Source organism: Medicago truncatula, chromosome 3 (assembly GCF_003473485.1).
Source record: "Medicago truncatula cultivar Jemalong A17 chromosome 3, MtrunA17r5.0-ANR, whole genome shotgun sequence".
NCBI classification, from domain to species: Eukaryota; Viridiplantae; Streptophyta; class Magnoliopsida; order Fabales; family Fabaceae; genus Medicago; species Medicago truncatula.
In genome coordinates, this window is record NC_053044.1 from 30,356,756 (window position 1) to 30,378,324 (window position 21,569).

Genomic DNA, 21,569 nt, shown 5'->3' on the forward strand with positions numbered 1-21,569 from the left:
ATATATTTCTCTCTCCGCAATAAATAATCAAGGGTAATGTTGGTAAAACAACATTTATTGTTGCATTGAACTTTGAAAGTGACAGTTAAATAGGAACAAAAATTTTCTCCTAAAGTGACACTTAAAAAGGAACAGAGGAGTATTTACATATCCTTTAGAAATTCATCAACTAAACTCACTATCTGTGTTTTATCTCAACATTGTTTGCTCTTCATTAGTTGGTTTGGTTATCTTGGCACTCAACTTCATAGGAAAAGTTTGCTCTACCTCATTTTATTTGGTCTCAACGAAAATATTAGTGGATCTAGGATAATCATTTCTTTCATATAGAGAATCTAGTGTCAATAATAGGTCTTAGTTAAGAAAACTTATGTGAAATACAGTTTGTTTCTCAGCCTGGTTGTGTTTGTAACAATTTGTGTTTTGTTAACTATCTATGACTGTTTTTGGTATTCATCTGTTTGGTAAGGAATTGGTAAATTGGAAGTGGAAAGGCTCTTGAATACTTGTCAACTGGTTTATAACTTTCTATTATACATTATCTCTATGTTCTACATCAGAGAAAGTCTTGTTCTACAAAAAGAATAGAGCCAACCACATAGTCAGTCTTGGACAACATGACTAAATGAAATCATTTGAATTTTATGAATGTTGAACAACCTGAACAATTAGCCTTCGATCTTCATGTGCACTATCTTAGACCTTAAAAGGTCAAATATCTAAAAAAAGTTGATTTTTTTTCTTATAAAAAATTGAATTTTAAATTATGTGAATTGAGAAAAAAAAATGAACATAACGAGTTGAACCGAAATATTCGCGAACTTCAACCGAGTCGAATTTGAGCTAAAATAAAAGTTTGTAATGAACTCGAGTCGAGTTTCGAGCCGAACCAAATCTTAACGAGTCGAGTTGAGCTCAAACAAGTTCGACTCGACTCGACTCATTTCCAGCCCTAGTGGTCACGCAACTGAAAAATTGTGATCACACAGATCATATATTTGGTTAACCGAAATTTTCTAGAGTAGTACAAAGGAATGTACACATTGAGAGTGTCAACCTATCTTTATTCTATTTAAAATGGATTTATAGTACATAGTGACAAAAATACACATAATCATGACAAGTCATTACAATCTTATATATGCATGTGATTCATGCATGCACCTTGAGTGTGGGTCTCCTACAACTTCGAGTGAAGAAAACTTAAAGCTTCAATTTCGTCCTTGAACTTAGGCATAGCAGCAACAGGGAGTGATGTAAATATCCTAACTCCTCCTTCCATTGATAGATCATGATCATCAAGTTTATTAGGAGATGAGAAAATACACGTATCGAGGGTGCCAAGCATCTTGCATGGTGCAGTTAAAAAATTCACTAATTCATAGCCTTCAAAATTTAAATTTTCCTGAAAACCCAAATGTTTCAACTCACTTAGAGACGTTACTGCACCACTAGCTTCCAATTCCAAAGAGTTTATTGAGTTTGTAACATAATCAGCAGTGAAAGCAATATTTTTAGTCTCTTTAATCAGCTTAATGGTTTCATAGAGTGGCATTTCGTTGAGCTCACTCACTTTTAAAACAACATTTACATCTATAGTAGAATTTCCATAATACCCTTGCTGCAATGGTCAACACTGTTTCACCATTGCTGTTAAGTTTTAAGGCTCTTGCTCTTGACCTCCACACATAACCTGCAAGCACTTCAAAAGTTGTGAACCTCATTTTTTCATTTTTATTCATCAAACTCAATTTAAGTCCTGTTATCATTTCACCCTCTACTTTAAAACAATATTGTTTAATTATCGTAGTATTATTTTGATTTACAAAGGGTGAAAGTGAAACAGATTCTCGGTCCATGGGACATTGTGGAAAAGGTTTTATAGCTATTGATCGAACTTGTTTTTCTCTTTCCCACACAGGTTTCACTGATGGCTCAGTTCTTCCACTTCCAAGTTCAACAATTGCTCTGAAGATTTGTGATGCGCCAAATCCGTCACAAATAGCATGCGACAACCCCATTCCAATTGTGAAACCGCCACAAAGAAATTTTGTCACCATTAACACCAAAGGGTAACTTTTATCCTTAGGAGAAGGAATATCAAGCACCAAGTCTTTTGCAATTTCTGTGTCAGTATTGTCCAAGTAATGAAGAGAAGAAAGGGTGCAATTAGCATATGCTTCTAAGAATGGAACACCATATTCTGCACCACCTAGACCAAACTCGACTCTAAGTCTTCCATCACCAGCATGTTTCACTAGTCTACCTGGGAAACGCAGTGAGATGTTGGTTTAGTGGTTTAGTAACATTATTTATTTATGCTATAACAATTCATTAGTAACATTTATCTATACTATATATAAAGAAAATACCTGCTTTGAGTTTTTTGGGATGGTTTTTTCTCTTTCAAAAAATGCCATCAACTTTCAATACAAATAATACATGCAACAAATAGATAATAGTCAATTCAAATATTAAAATAAAAGTGCAACAAACATGATATGAGTATATATATGTCCAGTTTTTTTCCTTTATAAATTTAAAGTGTAACAAACTAGATGAGTATATGTATACTTACTTTTTTATTATCTCAATCATTCCCTTAAACAACGTTTTCTATAATAAAGATTGTTGTTAATGTCATTAAAAAAATGAATTTAGATTATTTTTTTGTTACATTGTTGGTGTCATTGAAATAGATAATCATGGTTAATTCGGTTTGTTAAAATTGAAAACAACAAACATTTATATTTATATTTTTAATCAAAATTTCATGAAAAAAAACACCGTTCATAATTTTCATAAGTTGTAATAAAAAGAGCGGACGGACACGTGAGTGTCCGTCTTTTTCTAGTCATTATAAAATTTCTTTTTTACAAGTATACCTGCAAGAGGATAATAATAATCCAAAGCCTTTGAGAGCGCTTCTTTGAATACATGACTAGGGTGGAAACCTGAATCAGAATCATGTATTGTTGATGACCGGTATACATGAACAAAATGACAAAGATTATTATTTATGTATATATTGTCAAGTGTAGACAAAGAGAGAATACAAGAAGGAATGGACTTGGATGGTTTTACAAGTACAATATCTTTCATTTCTAGCTTTAGGTTTAGGCGTGCTTTCTGATACGCCATAATGGAAAATGATGAGAAATGTGCATGGGAAGGTAGAATGGATTTATAGAAATACAAAACTAACTCACAAGGACAAGGATAAGAAATATATGGATGAGAAGAAATTGTCGGTGTGGCGAGTTTTAGCATGGGGCAATTGTGAAATTGCTCCATCTTAAATCAATTTTGTTTTATTTGCTGTTACATGTACATCCTGCATTTTATACTCCAATTTATAGCCCTACTCAATTTAATTTGACTCAAATTAATTTACTTATAAATACATTATTTTTTATTTTTTTTGTTAGATTGCCTACCGACTAGAATTCAGATTTTTCAAGGTGAATAAGGGTGTCTGGGGTTTGAACCCCGGCCCCTACATAATAATGCATGTCCCTGTCAACTAAGCTATGCTTACGGGAACCGTAGATACATTATTTTTTAATCTCTCGTTTAAAAATCTAATAGGTCCAGCTCATTCTCAATAATTTTTTTTAATTTGAAAACGTAGACATGTTTAAATCTGGGCTAAAAAAAATGACGTAAATATATATTTACTATATTATTTAGAAAACATAGACATGTTTAAATATGGACTAAAAAAAAAATGACGTAAATATATATTTACTACATTATTTATAAAGAAATAAATTTAGTTTGTATCTAACTTTGTAATATTAATCCCTTCCATAAAACTTTTTAATATTAATTAGGATTAAATATATTTTGGGTCCTTATAAATATAACGAATTTTGTTTTTAGTTTTTATAAAAAAGTAACATATTTTTGTCCCTCTAAATTTTTTTAGCTTGTAGCTTTAATTTTAATTTAATGCGGACTAATATTTTTTGTCCTATAAATATAACAAATTTTGTTTTTAGTTCTTATAAAATGTGTCTGTCAAAAAAAGTACTTATAAAATGTAACATGTTTTTTTCCTTTCAAAATATTTTAGTCCCCTTTAAATTAAAATTAAAATTGATATATTATAAATAAATATGGCTATAAATTGGAATATAAAAATGTGAACAACTAATAGCAAATAAAACAAAATTGATCTAAGATAGGGCAATTTGACAATTACCCCATACTAAATCTCGTCGTGTCGGTGTATCTTAACTCAAGCTAGGATGCATTAATATATTATTAAATGTTGGTAGTTAGGTTTCTTATTGGGGTTGGTGGTAGCTCTCAATTTAGGTGGTGTTTGAATTACTGTTATTATTGTTTCGAAAAAGCTAGACCTCGCAACACTTACTTCAGGCGTGGCACTTGTAATTAGTTTGTGGTCTTCTATAACTATTATCTGTCTCTTGTTAAAATCAATTGATGATGGGGATTTCACTTTTGTCTGAGTTGTTCGACACGGCTCGTATGAGTGTTATACAGGTGTCGGACACCGGTGCAGAAGTGCTGAAGTAAAGAAAAAAATAGTTTTATTTAGGACACAATATTAGTTGTTCGACAAATGTTGTATGAGTGTCATAGGACTGTCGAACACCGACGCGTGTCTGACACTGCAACACGTCTAGTTTAAGAGGTGTCTGTGCTTCATATGTTACATCTCATAGACAAATTGATTGCACTCTTCTTATTTTAGAACTTAAATGAAGTTTATTTTACGGTAAAAAGACTAATAATTACTATCGGTTGTTCTTAAAGAAACAATAAACTAGTATACCTGCTAGAGGATTATAGTAAAACAAAGCCTTCGACAACGCTTCTTTGAATACATGACAAGGGTTGAAACTGGAATCATAGTCATGAATTGCTGATGATGATCGGTATACATGAACAATTTGGGCAATGTTATTATTGGCACCTTTATTGTTCAGTGTAGATAGAGAAAGAATACAAGAAGGAGTGGACTTTGAAGGTTTTACAAGCAAAACATCTTCCTTTTCAATCTTTAGGGTTGCTTTACTCATATTCCATGGAAAAGGATAGATGAGAAATGTAGTGGAAGGTGAGATATTGATTTGATATGCCTTTGGAAAATAAGGAGTAAGGATGGGGAAACACATGGGAGAAGAAATTCTTATATATAAACATGCATGCAAGTAGTTTATAAATTAAAATCAGAAATGAATCATTTAATTTACCTTTTGTACGAATCTTATTTGTACCAGAGTTTAAAAACACATTAAAAATAAATGATCGTTAATTTATAAAATTATGTAGAAGGAGTACCGGTGCACCTCATTTTGTGAGTGTACCGTAGAAGTTTCCTATATATATATGTTTATCATCAAAACACAATCCAAATATATTATTCATTGAACCTAATTGGTTCTTACATAAATCATAACTGAATTAGGTTTTTTTATCAAGTAATATCATAGCTAAAACATTAAGGCAATTTCAACAGATGCCATAGCTTCCCATTTCAATTAAGTAATCTTAAAGCTTCAATTTCCTCCTTGAACCTTGGCATGGCAGCAACAGGGAGTGATGTAAAAATCTTAACTCCTCCTTTCATTGATGGATCATCATCATCAAGTTTACCAGGAGATGCGAAAATGCACCCTTCCAAAGACGCAAACATGTTGCATGGTGCTGGTACAAAATTCACTGATTCATACCCTCCAAAATCTATATTATTTTCATCAACAAAACCTAAATGCTTCCACTCAGTCAGAATCGTTACCGCACCGCTACCGTCCATGCTAAAATCTTGCTTATGCTCCGTCTCCGGAGTGTGATCGATCGAGTTTTTGACATAATCAGTGGAGGAAGCAATCTTTTTAGCCTCTTTGATCAACTTAACAATTTCATAGAGTGGCATTTCATTGAGCTCACTAACTTTTAACACAACTTTTCCATCCACAGTAGTATTACCATAATACCCTATAGGCAAAGGATCATAACCTTTCATGCTGCGTCTAATACCAACTAACATATTCAACATTGTTTTTCCATTGTTGCTAAGTTGTAAGGCTCTTGCTCTTGACCTCCACACATAAGCACCAAGTGACTCATAAGTTGTAACTGGTTCACTTTCACTACCACCTTCCTTCATCAAACTCATCTTAAGTCTTTTTATCACCTCATTCTCAACCTTAAAACAATAGATTTTAATAACTGTTTTTGGTTGAACTAAAGGTGAAAATGCAATAGGTTCTTTTGGTTGAAGTAATGGTGGAAGTGGTTGTTTGGTACTTGTTGAAGCCCCAACTAGTCTCTCTCTTTCCCACACAGGTATCACAGAAGGCTCACTTCTTCCTTTTACAAGTTCAATAATTGCTTTGAAGACTTGAATTGAACCATATCCATCACAAACAACATGTGAACACCCCATTCCAATTGTGAAACCACCACAAATAAATTTTGTCACCATGAATACCAAAGGGTAATTTTTATCTTGAGGAGAAGGAACATCAAGCACCAAGTCTTTTGCAATATCTGTGTCAGTATTGTCCAAGTAATGAAGAGAAGAAAGGGTGCAATTAGCAGTTGCTTCTAAGAATGGAACACCATATTCTGCACCACCAACACCAAACTCGACTCTAAGTCTTCCGTCTCCGGCATGTCTCACTATTCTACCTGGGAAACGGATTGAGAAGTTGGTTTAGTGGTTTGAGGAAAAAAATATAGAAGTTGAAGATATAAGAAAGTGAGCCTATATGATTCATTAACGAGACATTCTTCTATGATCACAAGCATAAATAAATAAATAAACGGTGTTTGGATACACACACATAAATTTATGCTATAACAAATCATTAGTAACATTTATCATTATAAAATTTCTTTTTTACAAGTATACCTGCAAGAGGATAATAATAATCCAAAGCCTTTGAGAGTGCTTCTTTGAATACATGACAAGGGTCGAAACCCGAATCAGAATCATGAATTGTTGATGGCCGGTATACATGAACAGCTTGACAAAGGTTATAATTGTTGTCTTTATTGTCAAGTGTAGACAGAGAAAGAATACAAGAAGGAATGGACTTGGATGGTTTTACAAGCACAACATCTTTCATTTCTAGGTTTAGGGGTTCTTTCTGATACGCCATAATGGAAAATGATGAGAATAATGTGCATGGGAAGGTAGAATGGATTTATAGAAATACAAAGCTAAGAAATATATGGATCAGGAGAAACGGTTGGTGGAATAGTGAGAGAAGAAACCGTAATATATAAACTTGGATGCATGTAGTTAAGTTAATATTGCCTCCGTCTTTATATTTCAGCACATTTTTTATTAAAAATTTGTCTCTAAATATAAATTCCATTTCAAATTACTAGATGAATTTATTATTTTTTTTCTTCTAACTCCTAATTAATACTATTAAATTGTCTTAAAATATAAAAAGTCAAATTTAATGCACATACAAACAAAAGACAATTTGGTAATATTAACACACAAAATAGACACATTAATTGCACTAACAGCTTTTCTTAAGGAATGTGAAAATGCAAAGGGTGCTTACATACAGGGACGGATATAGTATACTATAATAGTTGGTGTAAAACATCTAGAATTGCCTAAAACAACCAAGCACCTATGAGCCTTGAATTATATGTTGTTATGTTAGGGGTGCTTTCTCATACGCCATAATGGAAAATGATGAGAAATGTGCCTGGGAAGCTAGAATAGATTTAAAGAAATACAAAACTAACTCACAAGGACAAGGACAAGGATAAGAAATATATGGATGAGAATAAACGGTCAGGTGGAATAGTGGGAGAAGAAACCGTATTATTGGGTGTTAGGTACCGACAATTTAGGTGGTGTTTGAATTAGTGTTGTTATGATTTTCTTTTTGGTTACATTTGTTTTTGTAGTTCTTGGATGATGGTCCCTGTTCGTTTTGTAGTTCTTCCTATTTGAAATGTTTATTATTTGGCTTTAAATTAGGATTCATGTTTCAATGTCTACACTCGCCTCTTGAGAGCATATTTACACAATAGTACACATGAATCATAATTCAATTTTTATATTCATAAGTAACTATAAAAAGACTTCTTCTTTCTCCTCCGAAAAATCATTTGACTTTACGACACTAATTAACACTTATGATTTTGCCTGTTGTCGAGATTCAATGACTTGTGCTATTGTGTTAATTGACTTGAAATAGAGAGATTAGTGATTGAGAATTAGAAAGAAAAGGGTATACATTAACTTGGATAAAATAATATGACTTTTAAGTGTTAATATATAAGAGCTAAAATCTAACTCTTAAACTATTCATACTCTATATCATTATTCTAATTTTAGTGCTCTAATTGTGAATGTAATTAATTGATTTCATTCAATATTTTATTCAATCTCATGCATTTATTAATTTTGACTTTGTAATACACATATAACTTTGTTAAGTATTTTACATAATCTATATAAGATAAATTCTCATTTAATATATATATATATATATATATATATATATATATATATATATATATATATATATATATCTTATTGGTAAAATTTTCTAATTACTATGTCCCTCCAAAAGACCAGGGCCGTGGTCATTGTTTCCTTTACAATTGGTGGTATTTTACAATTGAAACTGAAACAATGGAATGCTATTAAGGGTGGAAATAGGCTAGGTCGAATTAGGGTTTGAAAGGTTTAAGTCTGGCTTACCATTTTTTTTAAGATCTAAGTCTGGTCTGCAGCTTGTCATAGGCTTTATTTTTAAGCCTGAACCGGGCATTCTAAAAGGTTGTTACAGTCTGCTAGCCTGTTTAAAAGCCTATATCATATGGACATCTTTAAATAACTAATGTAATATAAGTTTAAATAGACTACCGAATTAATAGATCAATAAGATTAAACTATCTTTTGATAATCAACATGAGTTTTTACGAAATTTGACTATATATTGTATCATATTTCAATTATAGTTTATAATAATACATTTATATATGCGAAAAATTAATGTATACTAATAATGTTAAATTATTGAAAAAGTTAACAAATTTATATTTTAACTTAAAGTATAAAATATAATATAATAATAAATAATATTATTCATATTTACTTAAATAGGTCAGCCTAATAGGGTTAAGAGACTTTTTGAATGGCTTATGGCCTGACCTTTTAAGCTAAATATGCTTCTAAAAAAGCCTAGACATTCTCTATTTAAGAAAAAAACCTGACCTAAACTGTCGTAGGCTAGGCCGTAAGCCCCTGTAGACCGGTCTGAACTATTCCCATTCCTAAATGCTATATAAATTGGTTTCATATATGTTTCCGTGGTAGAAAAAGAAAACATTATATTCTCATCCTCTTGATTATTCTCCTCTAACAATTGTTCTGAGCATTGTTTGTGAAGTTTCAACGCACTGGTTTCAAGTGCATGGGTTAAAACACGTAGTTGTGTAAACTTTGGAGAGCAAAACCAGATATTAGGTTGCAACAGATGTAACACCTTAAATCTTTAAAGCGATAAATCACGCAAATAATATAAATCATGCAAAGGATTTAGATGCTATTTCTTCTATAAGTCCAAACATGCATAAATAATTTTCTCAAAACATTGCAGCGGAATAATCATCTCAACAGTTCATCAATAATAAAATAATTCTTCAAGTACCCATATCAACACACTACACATATCATCATCAATACAAAGTCTCAAAAATACTCAACAGTCATAATAAAGATAAAGACCCAAGACCGACACCTAATCAGAGCCCTAGAGACTACGATACCAAAAACAATAAACGAGGTAGCATCCAAGCTATCCTCAAGAAACTCACCAAGCAAAGCGACTAGTCCTGCACGTCGTTTACCGATCCATAAGAATAAGGTAGGCGGTCAACCAAACGACCATTGAGGGTAGTTCATATCTCATAATTAAAGTATAATCAAACATAAGCGTTTAAGGAATTCATGCATAACAAATATACATACTCAACATTTCTAGAATACTAACTCCACATGAATAATATCCCCCATTCCATACGCATCATGTTATCACACTTCTATCATAGCATATCAAGCATATTCAATCTCTAATAAAGTCATCAACATAAGCTCATCACTTAACCACATCAATCAATACAATAATGTCTCACCTCTAGCTTAATCAACAATTACACCTACTTCGTTATTAGAAAATATAATACATGTAACTTCACTCATCTTACAATAAGCACATAATTCACTCAATGCATACAATTCATCTAATTCATATCAATCATACAAATCACATAAACTCTTGCGTAATCAACTCAATATCTACACTTCATCATTTCAAAGTATACATATAATTCACACTTCATTATTTTTCACCAAAATAAACATCATCATTTAAAATCACCAAGTGTACAAGTATCACAAAAAATAACAAAACATCAACAATCACCAAGGTTCACCAATCACGTATTCACCAAGTCAATTATTCAATTATGACACGACTCACCAACTAACAAATGCATGCAATGTTCTATACTATTCTAGATGCATGTAGTACCATTGGATTCCGAAAATAATCTTACCGTATTGAATCCACACCCACGTAAGAGTACACATCCTCTTACGTATTTCACCTATGTAAAAGTACACCTCTTTTTACATTTCTCATATGACTTAATATGACTATGATGCATGGACATACAAGTAAAGACTCGACAATATACAACCACCTAATTTATATTCACCAAAAGCAATGTAAAAGTACCCCTCCATTTACATTGAGTAATTCACCACCAATTGCATTATCAAGTATTTACGTCCACACAATCAACAAGTCATAATTCAAATAAGAGTCATCACCAAATTATCAAATTAAATTCACCCAAGAAATCATTATCATAGACATCATCAACATCTATCACCTTAAAGAAACATTATCGTTTCAAGTTCATATTTCTCAAAAAAGACGGACAACTAAGCACACCATGATATTCATCATTTTAAACACCCAACCCACATTAATTCATTCTTAATCTACTTTACGGGCATGAATTCAAAGTCTCCTACAAGTTATCCGACGATCAAGTATTAATTTGACAAAGTTTGTCTATGTTTTATAAAACTAGCATTTTTCGATTATTCCACCAAAATCAAAGTAACCAAGTTCAAACGCCTCAACCGAGTATATACACAATTCACATAAGAGTGCAGTAGCATATACATAAACGTTTCATAGGCCAATTCCGATAAATTCTAAAATTTCACAAAGTTCGTATCGTTTCGTCATTTTTCAAAGCAAAACTATGTTAAGGCTCATGAATACCATCCAAAACATTTTCATTAATCATAGTTTCAGTAAACAACCTTAACCCCACCCTTTTCCCTTGAGAAAAATGACTTTCGGAAAATTCATGTTCTTGAACCATTTCAAAAGTTTGGATTTGATTCTACAAAACTAAGTTCAATCGAATTCATTTGATGTTTCCAAAGTTTTAGAAAGCTAAAATACAGTTAAGTACATCAAAAGAATCAGTTTGGAACCGCTCGAATCGACCCCGAATGCCCGGAACGACCCAAAACATGGGTGGTTGCTCTGTGCAACTCGCCACAGCGAATTCCAGCTCGCCAAAACGAGTTCCAACAGATTAGGTCGCCCTATTTTGGTTGTTCCCTCTCGGGAACTTCCAAATTTTCACCCAAAATCCTCGTTTTTGATCCCCTGACCCCAATTCGACTAAAAAACTTGTGTACTAGTTTATAAACATCAAAAGGCATTCAAAACAACAACAAACATCGAATCATAACATCAATTCACCTCAAATTCATCATCTAGTTCATTTTCACCAAAAACCATCATCTAGTTCATAAATAACCACACTAAGCATATGTTTGGTTACACGTTTGGAACACTCAAACGTACGTTTATGCTATCAAACGTGGTTCTCCTATTTTAAAAAGTTGTTTGGCATATAATGGAAGAAGCAATTCTACTTTCTCAAAATTGATTATAGTTGAAGCAGCATTGTGTAGCTTCTGGCTTCTGCAGTGGTTTAATCAATTCCGCATTTAAGACTGCTATAGCACATATTACCTAATTGCCCCTTACTCTAGTTTTTTTTCATTATAAGATAAGATAATTCCCTTGTTTTTTCTAAAAATAATAGTATCCATGCACTTATAACTTAAAACACTAGTGAAGTGTCATCACACATTGAAACAAGGGGTCTGCAGCTGTTTTTACATTTGGTTGGAGAGAAATAAAAAGCTCTAACCATCATTATATATAAAATTAATAAATAAATTGTACTAAAATAAATAAATTAAAGGGAAAATAAATCAACACAATTTTTTTTTTGTTTTTTATTTTTATTTTTTTATAAATCATCCAGTTTAATAATAGGATTTAATTTTGTGCCAAGTAAATAAATAAAATAAAATAAAATAGGATTTAATTTATATACATCCCCTAAAACCTATTTTGGTAATTTACACACCCAAAATCAATTTTAGTCAAATTATCCAAACAAAATATTTGATATAAATCACTTACACTTTTAAGGTATCCAAACATAAATGACTTCATTTTCAACTCACTTTTGATCAGAATCAATTCATTCAAAATCAAATTTTGTCACCGCATAATCAAACACACACTAATTCAAATCCCATCAATATACAAATGTAAACAAACATTTATGAAGTGAATTCAAAGATGTTTCAACAACAAACACTCACAATTCATGATTTTACACTCAATTAATCAAAATTCACCAAAGCAACTCAACAACAACAACAACTATGAAGTTTAAGCTCTTAACACAGCAATTTCATCAAGTTTATCATACCCACAAATTCACATGAATTAGGAGCACGAATTTCATCATTCAAAACCACAAAAAGTCACAATTATCACAAAATCACTTAAACTCATAATTGAAAATAATACATTGTGACTTATTTGATGAAAAGAAACCATCCCCTTACCTCTAATCTTCAAGAATCAAAACTCTAGCTTCACTTTAACTTCTAGCCTCCAATCCCAAGCTCTCTCCCTCTAGCTCCTCTTTTCTCCTCTTGATTCACTTTCTCTCTCTACCTCTCTCTCAAAATGTTTGTGAAATGAGTGAATGAATGCAATGACATAATTTTCTCACAAGGGCTGTGTTTATATAGTCACCACATAATTGAGTTAAGTCTCTAATTGTCTTAATGAGCTCAATATTCTTACGTAAAAAATAACAAATATTTACTGTCTCTAATTAATTACCCAACTCAGTAGTAACTTAGTAAAAATAATTATTCCCACTTAAAACACTAAAAATAACTTTCTAAATAAAATGACTATTTTGCCCTTGCTCACTAAATGACCAAACTACCCCTGAGTCTAAAATGACTAAAATACCCTTCTTAAGTCAAAATCCACCAATTCTAAATAAAATACACACATATACAATTAATCACATACAAGCATATATGAACTGTTACAATAGTTCTAGCAAAAACGGACATAATAAATAATTAAAATAGTACATAATAAATAATTAAAATAGTTATAGTGAAAACGGACTGTTACAATGAAGGTCCACCTAAAATTTGCTTTCTGAAACGTTGCTTTTGCCACGACACAACATCACTTTTTCTATTCTTTCCTAAATATTCGAATTTCTATTTTGCTCTCAATATTTCCAACAATCTGATATCAAATTTTATTTATTTAATTATATATGAAAATATTAACTTTGTGAATTTTCTTTGTATCATATTGGTTCAAATGACATGGAAAAAAGCATTTCATTCCATCATCAAATGGATAGTAAAGAATATTGTTGGTGAGAGTTCAAATAATTCGTCGTCTAATTTGAGGTTAAAAGATGAGCTTCATGTTCAAGTAAGCCTTAAACTAAAAAAATGTTTGTACTTATGGATGTTAAATCTAAAGGTGTGATATTTGTTTTATGTCTTTGGTTATAAGAACTTGTCTAAATATTTTTCTGTTAGTGAAAGAAATAAAAATTATAGATAAATTTATATGAAGATTTCTACGTGCTAGTATTATAACTAACTATCTTCATATGAAAGCTCCATATGTTAATTAATAGAGGTTCCAAAGTTTGAGATCGTTATTATAAACTACAACAAGTTGGTAAGATTTGAATTGAATATCTATGGAACAAATTCACGGAGTTTTTTTTTTTTTTTAAATGAAAAAAAAATAGAGGCACGAAATTGATATTTTATATATAAAGGAAGATGATCAAATCTTCAGAATTTTCTATTGATAATTGCATCTATATAGGGGTGTGCGCGGTGCAGTTTATTTCGGTTTTGAGGTTAAAAGTTATTCGAATTGCAAGATAAATAAGTATGCATTTTGGTTTGGTTTGGTTGAATTTTAAAATAAAATTCAAACCAAACCAAACCAATGCGATTTGGATTGGATCGGCTAGAGCAGTTTTTTTTGACAATATATAATTTTTTTTTTCAACGTTAAAATCAAATTAAAAAGTTAAAACACAACATATTTTCTGCAATTTTTTAAATCTCATCCATAATTGCAATTTTATTTTGCATCCAACAATATTCCCAACTATATAAACCAAATTAAAATATGGACAAAAAGTAATCATATTTTGTAAGAAATACAAAAGAGTAAAATTTAATCATTCACTAAGAGTTCAAGTAGCACATAAATACATTTTTGATAGAAAAAACAAAGAAGAAACTTAACAACAGAAAACAAAATGTTATTATTTTATCAAAGTTGGCAATGAATTTCTCTGAGCATTGATCTATTTGATTGTTTAGTTATGAGTAGCTAAACTCTTAGATTGATTAAGCCATGAGATGAATCTTTGTGATCTGTGAGCATGTAATTTATTAAGAACTCTCTTTGACATCAATGAAAACCTAGTCATTATTCAGAATTATTTGTGCTTAATGCTTTTCTTATGATTGTTTGTATGACTACTAACCCTAACTTCTTTCAATCACATAAATTGATCTTAGGAATTAAATGACTACTAACCCTAGCTTTTAATCCTGAAATAGTAATTCTGTTTAATTCAATATAGGAACCTAGAGATAGGAAATTGATGATTATGACTTATGAATTAACGTTTTCACCATGCTTCCGCGGTTATTCAATCGGTTTAAGAGATTAAAAGGTTATAACTTAGGAAAGGGTTTTTGAGTCAAGAGATTGATCAAAACCACTTAGTTAATTTGTCGTAAAGCTAGGTTAATTTCTTTGAGAGAGAAGAGAGCCAAATTACTCACGGTGAGCAATAGAGGATTCGAAAGGCTTGATCATCTGTTTTAATCCAATTATCAAACTATTTTATTGACTTTGTTTACGTTTTATAAAATCAAATCCAACTGCCTAGGGCAACCCCATAAAATTTACTACATCGTTTATTTTAACGAACTTGCTAAGTAGAAATTAACAACGGTCCTCGTGGATACGAAATTTATTACTACTTCGATAGTTTTGGTATGCTTGCCAAATATTTATCATGGACTTTGAATTTTGATTCATTTATGATTATATGCAATTTACAACATATATTTAGCATTATTTTTGTTTGGTATAATTGCGATTTTGCTATCCTGTATCGATTCTACAAATGTTTTTTAGTAAAACCTTTCAATTTTAATTGCGATTTTACGATTTGCGATTTTACTATTTCCTTTTTACCTGAAGTAAAATTCCGATTTTGACAATCTTATGATTGACTAATTAATCGCCATATGTGAAAAAAAATTGGTCTGTTTGTTAGGACTAAGATTTTGGTTTTTTAAAGTACTTTTCGCTACTGACATTTCTATGTGTGTTGATAGCGTGTTGACTTTAAAAATATAAATGTAAAATATTTCAACACATAATCAAATAATTGATTGTACTCTTCTTGTTTTAGAACTTAAATGAAGTTTATTCTACGGTAAAAAAGACTAATAATTACTATTGGTTGTTCTTAAAGAAAAAAACTAGTATACCTACTAGAGGATAATACTAAGGTTTTGTTTGGGAGTTTGGATGGGAGGGAAGGACTTTGGGGGTTGGAAATATATAAAAAAATGGACAAAAAATCAACATTTTTTGAAAAAACAGTTTTTTTAGAGAATGATAAACTAATACTTATGCTTTTAATTTTAAAAATATTATAACAACATAGATTGAATTTGAAAAATTCATATAAACCCTCCATATAATACAAAAAAAATAAAAATAGGGAAATGCATCACTAAATCTTAATGAGTTAGAGGGGTGATTTTGGGTACCCTAAATCACCCTTCTCTGGTGGATGAAGGAGAAAAAATTAGGGTTTTGGTGACGGCTCACAAAAGAGAGAAAGGAAAAAGAGAGAATGAATAAAATACTCTTCGAGTGATTCATTACAATGTTATATATGCATGTGATTCATGCATGCACCTTGAGTGTGGATCTCCTACAACTTCGACTAAAGAAACCTTAAAGCTTCAATTTCGTCCTTGAACTTAGGCATAGTAGCAACATGGAATGATGTAACTCCTCTTTCCATTGATCGATCAAGTTTATTAGGAGATGAGAAAATACACGTATCGAGGGTGGCAAGCATCATGCATGGTACACAGGTAAAAAATTCACTAATTCATAGCCTTCAAAATTTAAATTTTCCTGAAAATCCAAATGTTTCAATTCACTAGAACCGTTACTGCACCACTATCTTCCAATTCCATGCTCAAACCATCCTCTTGATTCGTCTCCAAAGAGTTTATTGAGTTTGTGACATAATCAGCAATGAAAGCAATATTTTTAGTCTCTTTAATCAGCTTAACAATTTCATAGAGTGGCATTTCGTTGAGCTCACTCACTTTTAAAACAACATTTACATCTATAGTAGAATTTCCATATTACCCTTTAGGTAAAGTATCATAATCCTCCAAGTTGCGTCTAATACCAACTGCAATGGTCAGCACTGTTTCACCATTGCTGTTAAGTTTTAAGGCTCTTGCTCTTGACCTCTACACATAACCTGCAAGTACTCAAAAGTTGTGAACCTTATTTTTTTCATTTTTATTCATCAAACTTAAATCACTATAACAGAAATCTCGAATTTGCAACGAGACACATCGTACGTAGCTACTAATACATAGCTAATTTCTAGCAAAACTCATTTACCTACCATTTAGTTGTGATTTAGCTGTCATACTGGCCCTAGCATGGATTGGGCGGCACATTGCCTAGAAAAATATTTCCTAGAAAATTGGCAACTAATATTTAGAAATTCCTAGCTATTTTCAAACTAATATCTAGCAACTATTCAAAATTCAAGTTTCCTAACTATTTGGCTCGGATATTGCCACAATAATTTTAAAGTAAATCTCTAGCCGCAAGTTCCTAGTATTTTCGTAGTTTATTCCTAGCTAGTTATATTATTATAATTTAATTTTTTTAGTTTATCTAACCAAAAAGTGATTAAGCTAGATTGTGAAAAATATACTTAAAATGTCGATTATATTACTAGTCGATAAATAGTCATTGATTCACAATCACAAGTTATTAGTGTAATTTTGTAAAAAAAAAAAAAGTTATTAGTGTACTCTTGCACTATCCAATCTTGTACATTTTTAAAAACTGTTATGTTTATTGACTATTTTCATAAGTTGACCTGCTACTACAATATATTCTCTACGTTGTTTTCATAAGTTGACATGCTTATTGACTATTTTTTATCTAGAACTAGGTAAGAAAAGCAATAACAACCAAACTTTTAGAAATTATTATATATAAAAATATAAATTCTCAAATCAGTTAACATTAAGCAACTAATAGTGCCTATCATCTGCAGTAGATGTACATATCATCGTTCTTTCCTATTCTTCCCTGCCCTCACTTTTATCTCTCATAATCTTTCTTTCCTCTTCTACACTTCCCTCACTTGTTTCATCATTGACAGAATCATTACTTTCTCTACGTGAGTAAGGTGCCTGAGAAGTATCAAAAGCCACAATTATAACAGACTCGATGTTAATAAAATTGCTTTGAGAAATAAATAACTTCACACAAGAGAGCCAACCTTATAAGGGCGAGGGAGATACCCAACTGGTCTTGGAAAAGAGCCATTAGCTTTTTCTTGTTCGCAAATGCACTCCACCCAATTATGAGCAAATGTCTCTGTGGCCGCCCTACTTACAAGAACAGTGTAAATCTACCACCCCAAGCATTCATATAACACAAATCAGTGATAAAATACTATGGAAAAATTCCATCAAGCATTCTTAAAACTAACAAACATTTTTCCACATTGCTGAGGTATAAAATCTTCAACCTAATAACAAAAGTTTTCAGTAAAACAACCAAAAAAGCTCAATTAAAATCATTTACTGAGATATATCCCTTCTTCTCCATATATTGATTTGGTGCTTCTGATAATTGAGTTTATCACAAGCAATGCAACAATGGAAATAAAGATATGACACATTTTCTTAGAACTAACATACATTTTTCAAAAGTTATCAGCATTGAGAAACAATCAACACATATGAAATGCATTCAGATTGATTAATATGGTTCCTCCTTAAGGAATTCACATCTTGCTTTGTGTCACATAAGGAGCTGATAAACTAAAAATTACAAATTTGTGATATTCAATTGAGTACCATTGCAGATTTGTGATATGTGACAAAATATGAGAAACACCAATCAATAAGAAGTGATAATAAATCCTAAGAGATGAATCACACTACCAAATAAAATATTGTCAAAAAACTTCAAAAATACCTATGTTAGCAATGTATGGAGAATCTTCAATAGAAGCTTTCTTTAATTACCTTAGTTTCATGATCAATGAAATCGACAACATTACAACCATTCATATTGACATCATCCCCGTCTGCATGAGCAAGAATCTCTTGCAAAGCCATTCGACTAATAACTCTAGTAACAGGAAGCCCTCGTTCTGCTGCGGGAGTGAATGTATCAAACTTAATGTACCTGATAACCAAACTTAATATCAATTCACGGTATGTATACAAATAAGGTTCACAACTATTTTAGAACTCTCACAGTACAGATAAAAATATGAATGCCAAGAACATTACATCTCTATATAAAAGGATTGGTGAGTGAGAATCTGGCCTTTGAAAAACCAATGCCAATAAAGCATATATAATACAAAAGTATATACGAGAATGAGTTGAAATGGGGAAGAGCATGAATAATGGTACCTTATCGGTTAAGAGTCATTGCATTGCCTGGGTGTATTTTTGCAGCAGCGAAACTCAACTAAGAGAACTATATGATCTAATGACCATTCAGGAGAAGGCTGTGTTGTGTCTTTCCTCAAACTCTCATTATCCAATAGCTCTATTAATGACTCAACAACCAATGAATCCGCTGAAACCGCCAAAAATTCACTACATAAAAAGGCAATGGTGTTATATTAGCAACAGAAATACATGCAGCAGATCCTTCAACAGCTGACCATTCAAAGAAAGACAAGTGACAGACCAGTACAGTCAAGCATTTATAGTCAAATGCAGAAAAATAAACAAGTTTTAACAATAAAACGAAATGGCTCGAGGAAGTTTTTATTGCTGATCATTAGCTTTGTGGTCATTGTAATATAGAATAACTCCAAGGGAATGCAGAGTGCCTTTTAAATATTTATGATTACTGCTGTGTTAATATATGATGTGATTTAGCTTTGACAATTCACCATGTAGTTGCTAAATCTTGAAAATTCTTACAAATAGAGGGATTGATGCACTGTTTTCTATTTAATATTAAGTTTCAAGATTTTTGAACCAGTACTAGTAGAACTATGGTTGTTTGCGCCGTGTTTTACTTATAATAAATTATTATCACATAAGAATTTTGGAGACTTGATGATATTCCCCAGATCCTATTTTTGTTCTACATGAATATGCCTAAACAAAACCACTATGGTCTTCATTTGTAACCTCAGCTCCTTGTGCTTAATAATATGACCAAAACAGACAGTGAAAAGAAAAGAACAAGTCAGTCATAATTCATAGTACATCATGATCACTCAAGATACTTCTTGAACTAGTTAATACTTGTAAAAACAAGTCAAGTTACATGCAACTTTGGCGCAAGATAAATGATAACTAACAAATCTACAACCTATCTTTGCTTCAACTCTGGCGCAACCTATGTTATGCTCAATTTTGTGTCAAGCTCTTGCATGTTTAGAGCTTACGTCTAAAGTTCTCTGTATCAATGGTTTTGATCCCACATGAAACCAACAAGGGCATGAAATCTTTGCTTTTTCAATCTACACGGAAGTAAGAAAAAATCAACACAATTAATAAAGTCTGAATTACCTTTTTAATAAATCATTTTCATAACAATTCAAATTCTGAAAAACTGAATTTCTTAAGATAAGTATCCATATACTCAAATCACAAATACAACATTGTTTTCCCTTCATTATTCTTACCTTAATGTTGCACATCCAACTACCTAACATCTGGAAAAAGTCAGAATTTGCAAGGCATGGCAAAGCATCTGAAAGTTGGGTGATCACTAGATTTTTACAATATTCTTTCTTCTCTCCTCCTTGGAGCACATGTTATTATATCATCGACTCTAAGGATCATCTCAGCAGCTCCCTCTGTTGCAGATAGCAACACAGCCTGATTGACTTTGAATGCTTCACAAATGCCCTGTTCAAACATGTCTCTAACCTACGAGAAGTACACATCGATCAAAGTATATTAGCCAAACAGAAAACAGAAAGGAAGCATGCTGAGCTAGCAGCCTACATGATATTTTTCTAAAATACAACAAACCTTGGTAAAATCACTGTTAGATACTTAGTTAATAAATGATAAACTGTTAAGAACTTCTTAAAAACTAGTTGTCAAGGGTAAAGAACTAAGTCACTTGACTACTTCACTAAGCCTCTCGTATTATTCAGTGGGACTTAGTCACCGCATAATACCAAAGTCCCTATCATACACATCCTAACTCCATTGTATCCACTAGGGAGTCAATCTAAATAAGAACTGACTGCATGAAATAAATACAAACTTATATTTAAATTTCAATGAGACATGTTTTATATCAAAATCACTATGAATGACCGGAGTGAATGCAGTGATCAGAAACAGATCTATTTCCAAGCAAAGGGATTATAGAATGATATATCACTGCAATTCTCAGAATTGTACTTACGGAACCAGAGACGACATCAATTCCAGCAGTACATCCCTCGTTCTGGTGCGCAACACGGAGTTAAGAAATCAACTCAGCACTGTCCAAACCAGCATTATCAGCAATGGTTGTTGGGATAGCCAAGAGTGCCCGGGTAAATGCCTCCATTGTAAGAGATTTCTTTCCTCGAGTTTTTCTATCCAATGCATCAATTTCCTTTGCCATTACCATTTCAGGCCACCCGCCTCCAAGTAACACCCTGCTATCATTGACAATCTGAGATAGCACACACAAGGCATAGAGGACACGGTGGCTGCCACCAAAACAGATGTCAGGCTCAGAGTGCAACTAAAAATAAAAACTTTAACTCAAATTTATCAACAAAAAAAAAAGTTGTTTACTCATGCATACAAAAAGTTCCATACA

At 31.8% G+C, this 21,569-nt stretch overlaps 1 protein-coding gene, 1 long non-coding RNA gene and 1 pseudogene across 2 annotated transcripts; all 3 read right to left on the reverse strand.

Moving 5' to 3' along the window:
- Positions 1 to 1,169: 1,169 nt before the first annotated feature.
- Positions 1,170 to 3,131, reverse strand: LOC120579593 (spermidine coumaroyl-CoA acyltransferase-like; annotated as a pseudogene).
- A 2,237-nt stretch (positions 3,132 to 5,368) lies between these two features.
- LOC25490998 (spermidine sinapoyl-CoA acyltransferase) lies at positions 5,369 to 7,282 on the reverse strand. The gene is made up of 2 exons (XM_013604912.3): positions 6,887 to 7,282; positions 5,369 to 6,663 (listed from the first exon to the last, which is right to left on the reverse strand). Exons 1-2 carry the CDS (start codon positions 7,134 to 7,136, stop codon positions 5,507 to 5,509), a joined length of 1,407 nt encoding a protein of 468 aa, XP_013460366.1. The 5' UTR covers positions 7,137 to 7,282; the 3' UTR covers positions 5,369 to 5,506.
- A 10,491-nt stretch (positions 7,283 to 17,773) lies between these two features.
- Positions 17,774 to 21,548, reverse strand: LOC25490999 (uncharacterized). The gene is made up of 6 exons (XR_003010380.2): positions 21,165 to 21,548; positions 20,428 to 20,674; positions 19,193 to 20,262; positions 18,797 to 18,959; positions 18,043 to 18,151; positions 17,774 to 17,953 (listed from the first exon to the last, which is right to left on the reverse strand). It is a non-coding gene; the product is annotated as an uncharacterized lncRNA (long non-coding RNA).
- Between the last annotated feature and the right edge of the window lie 21 nt (positions 21,549 to 21,569).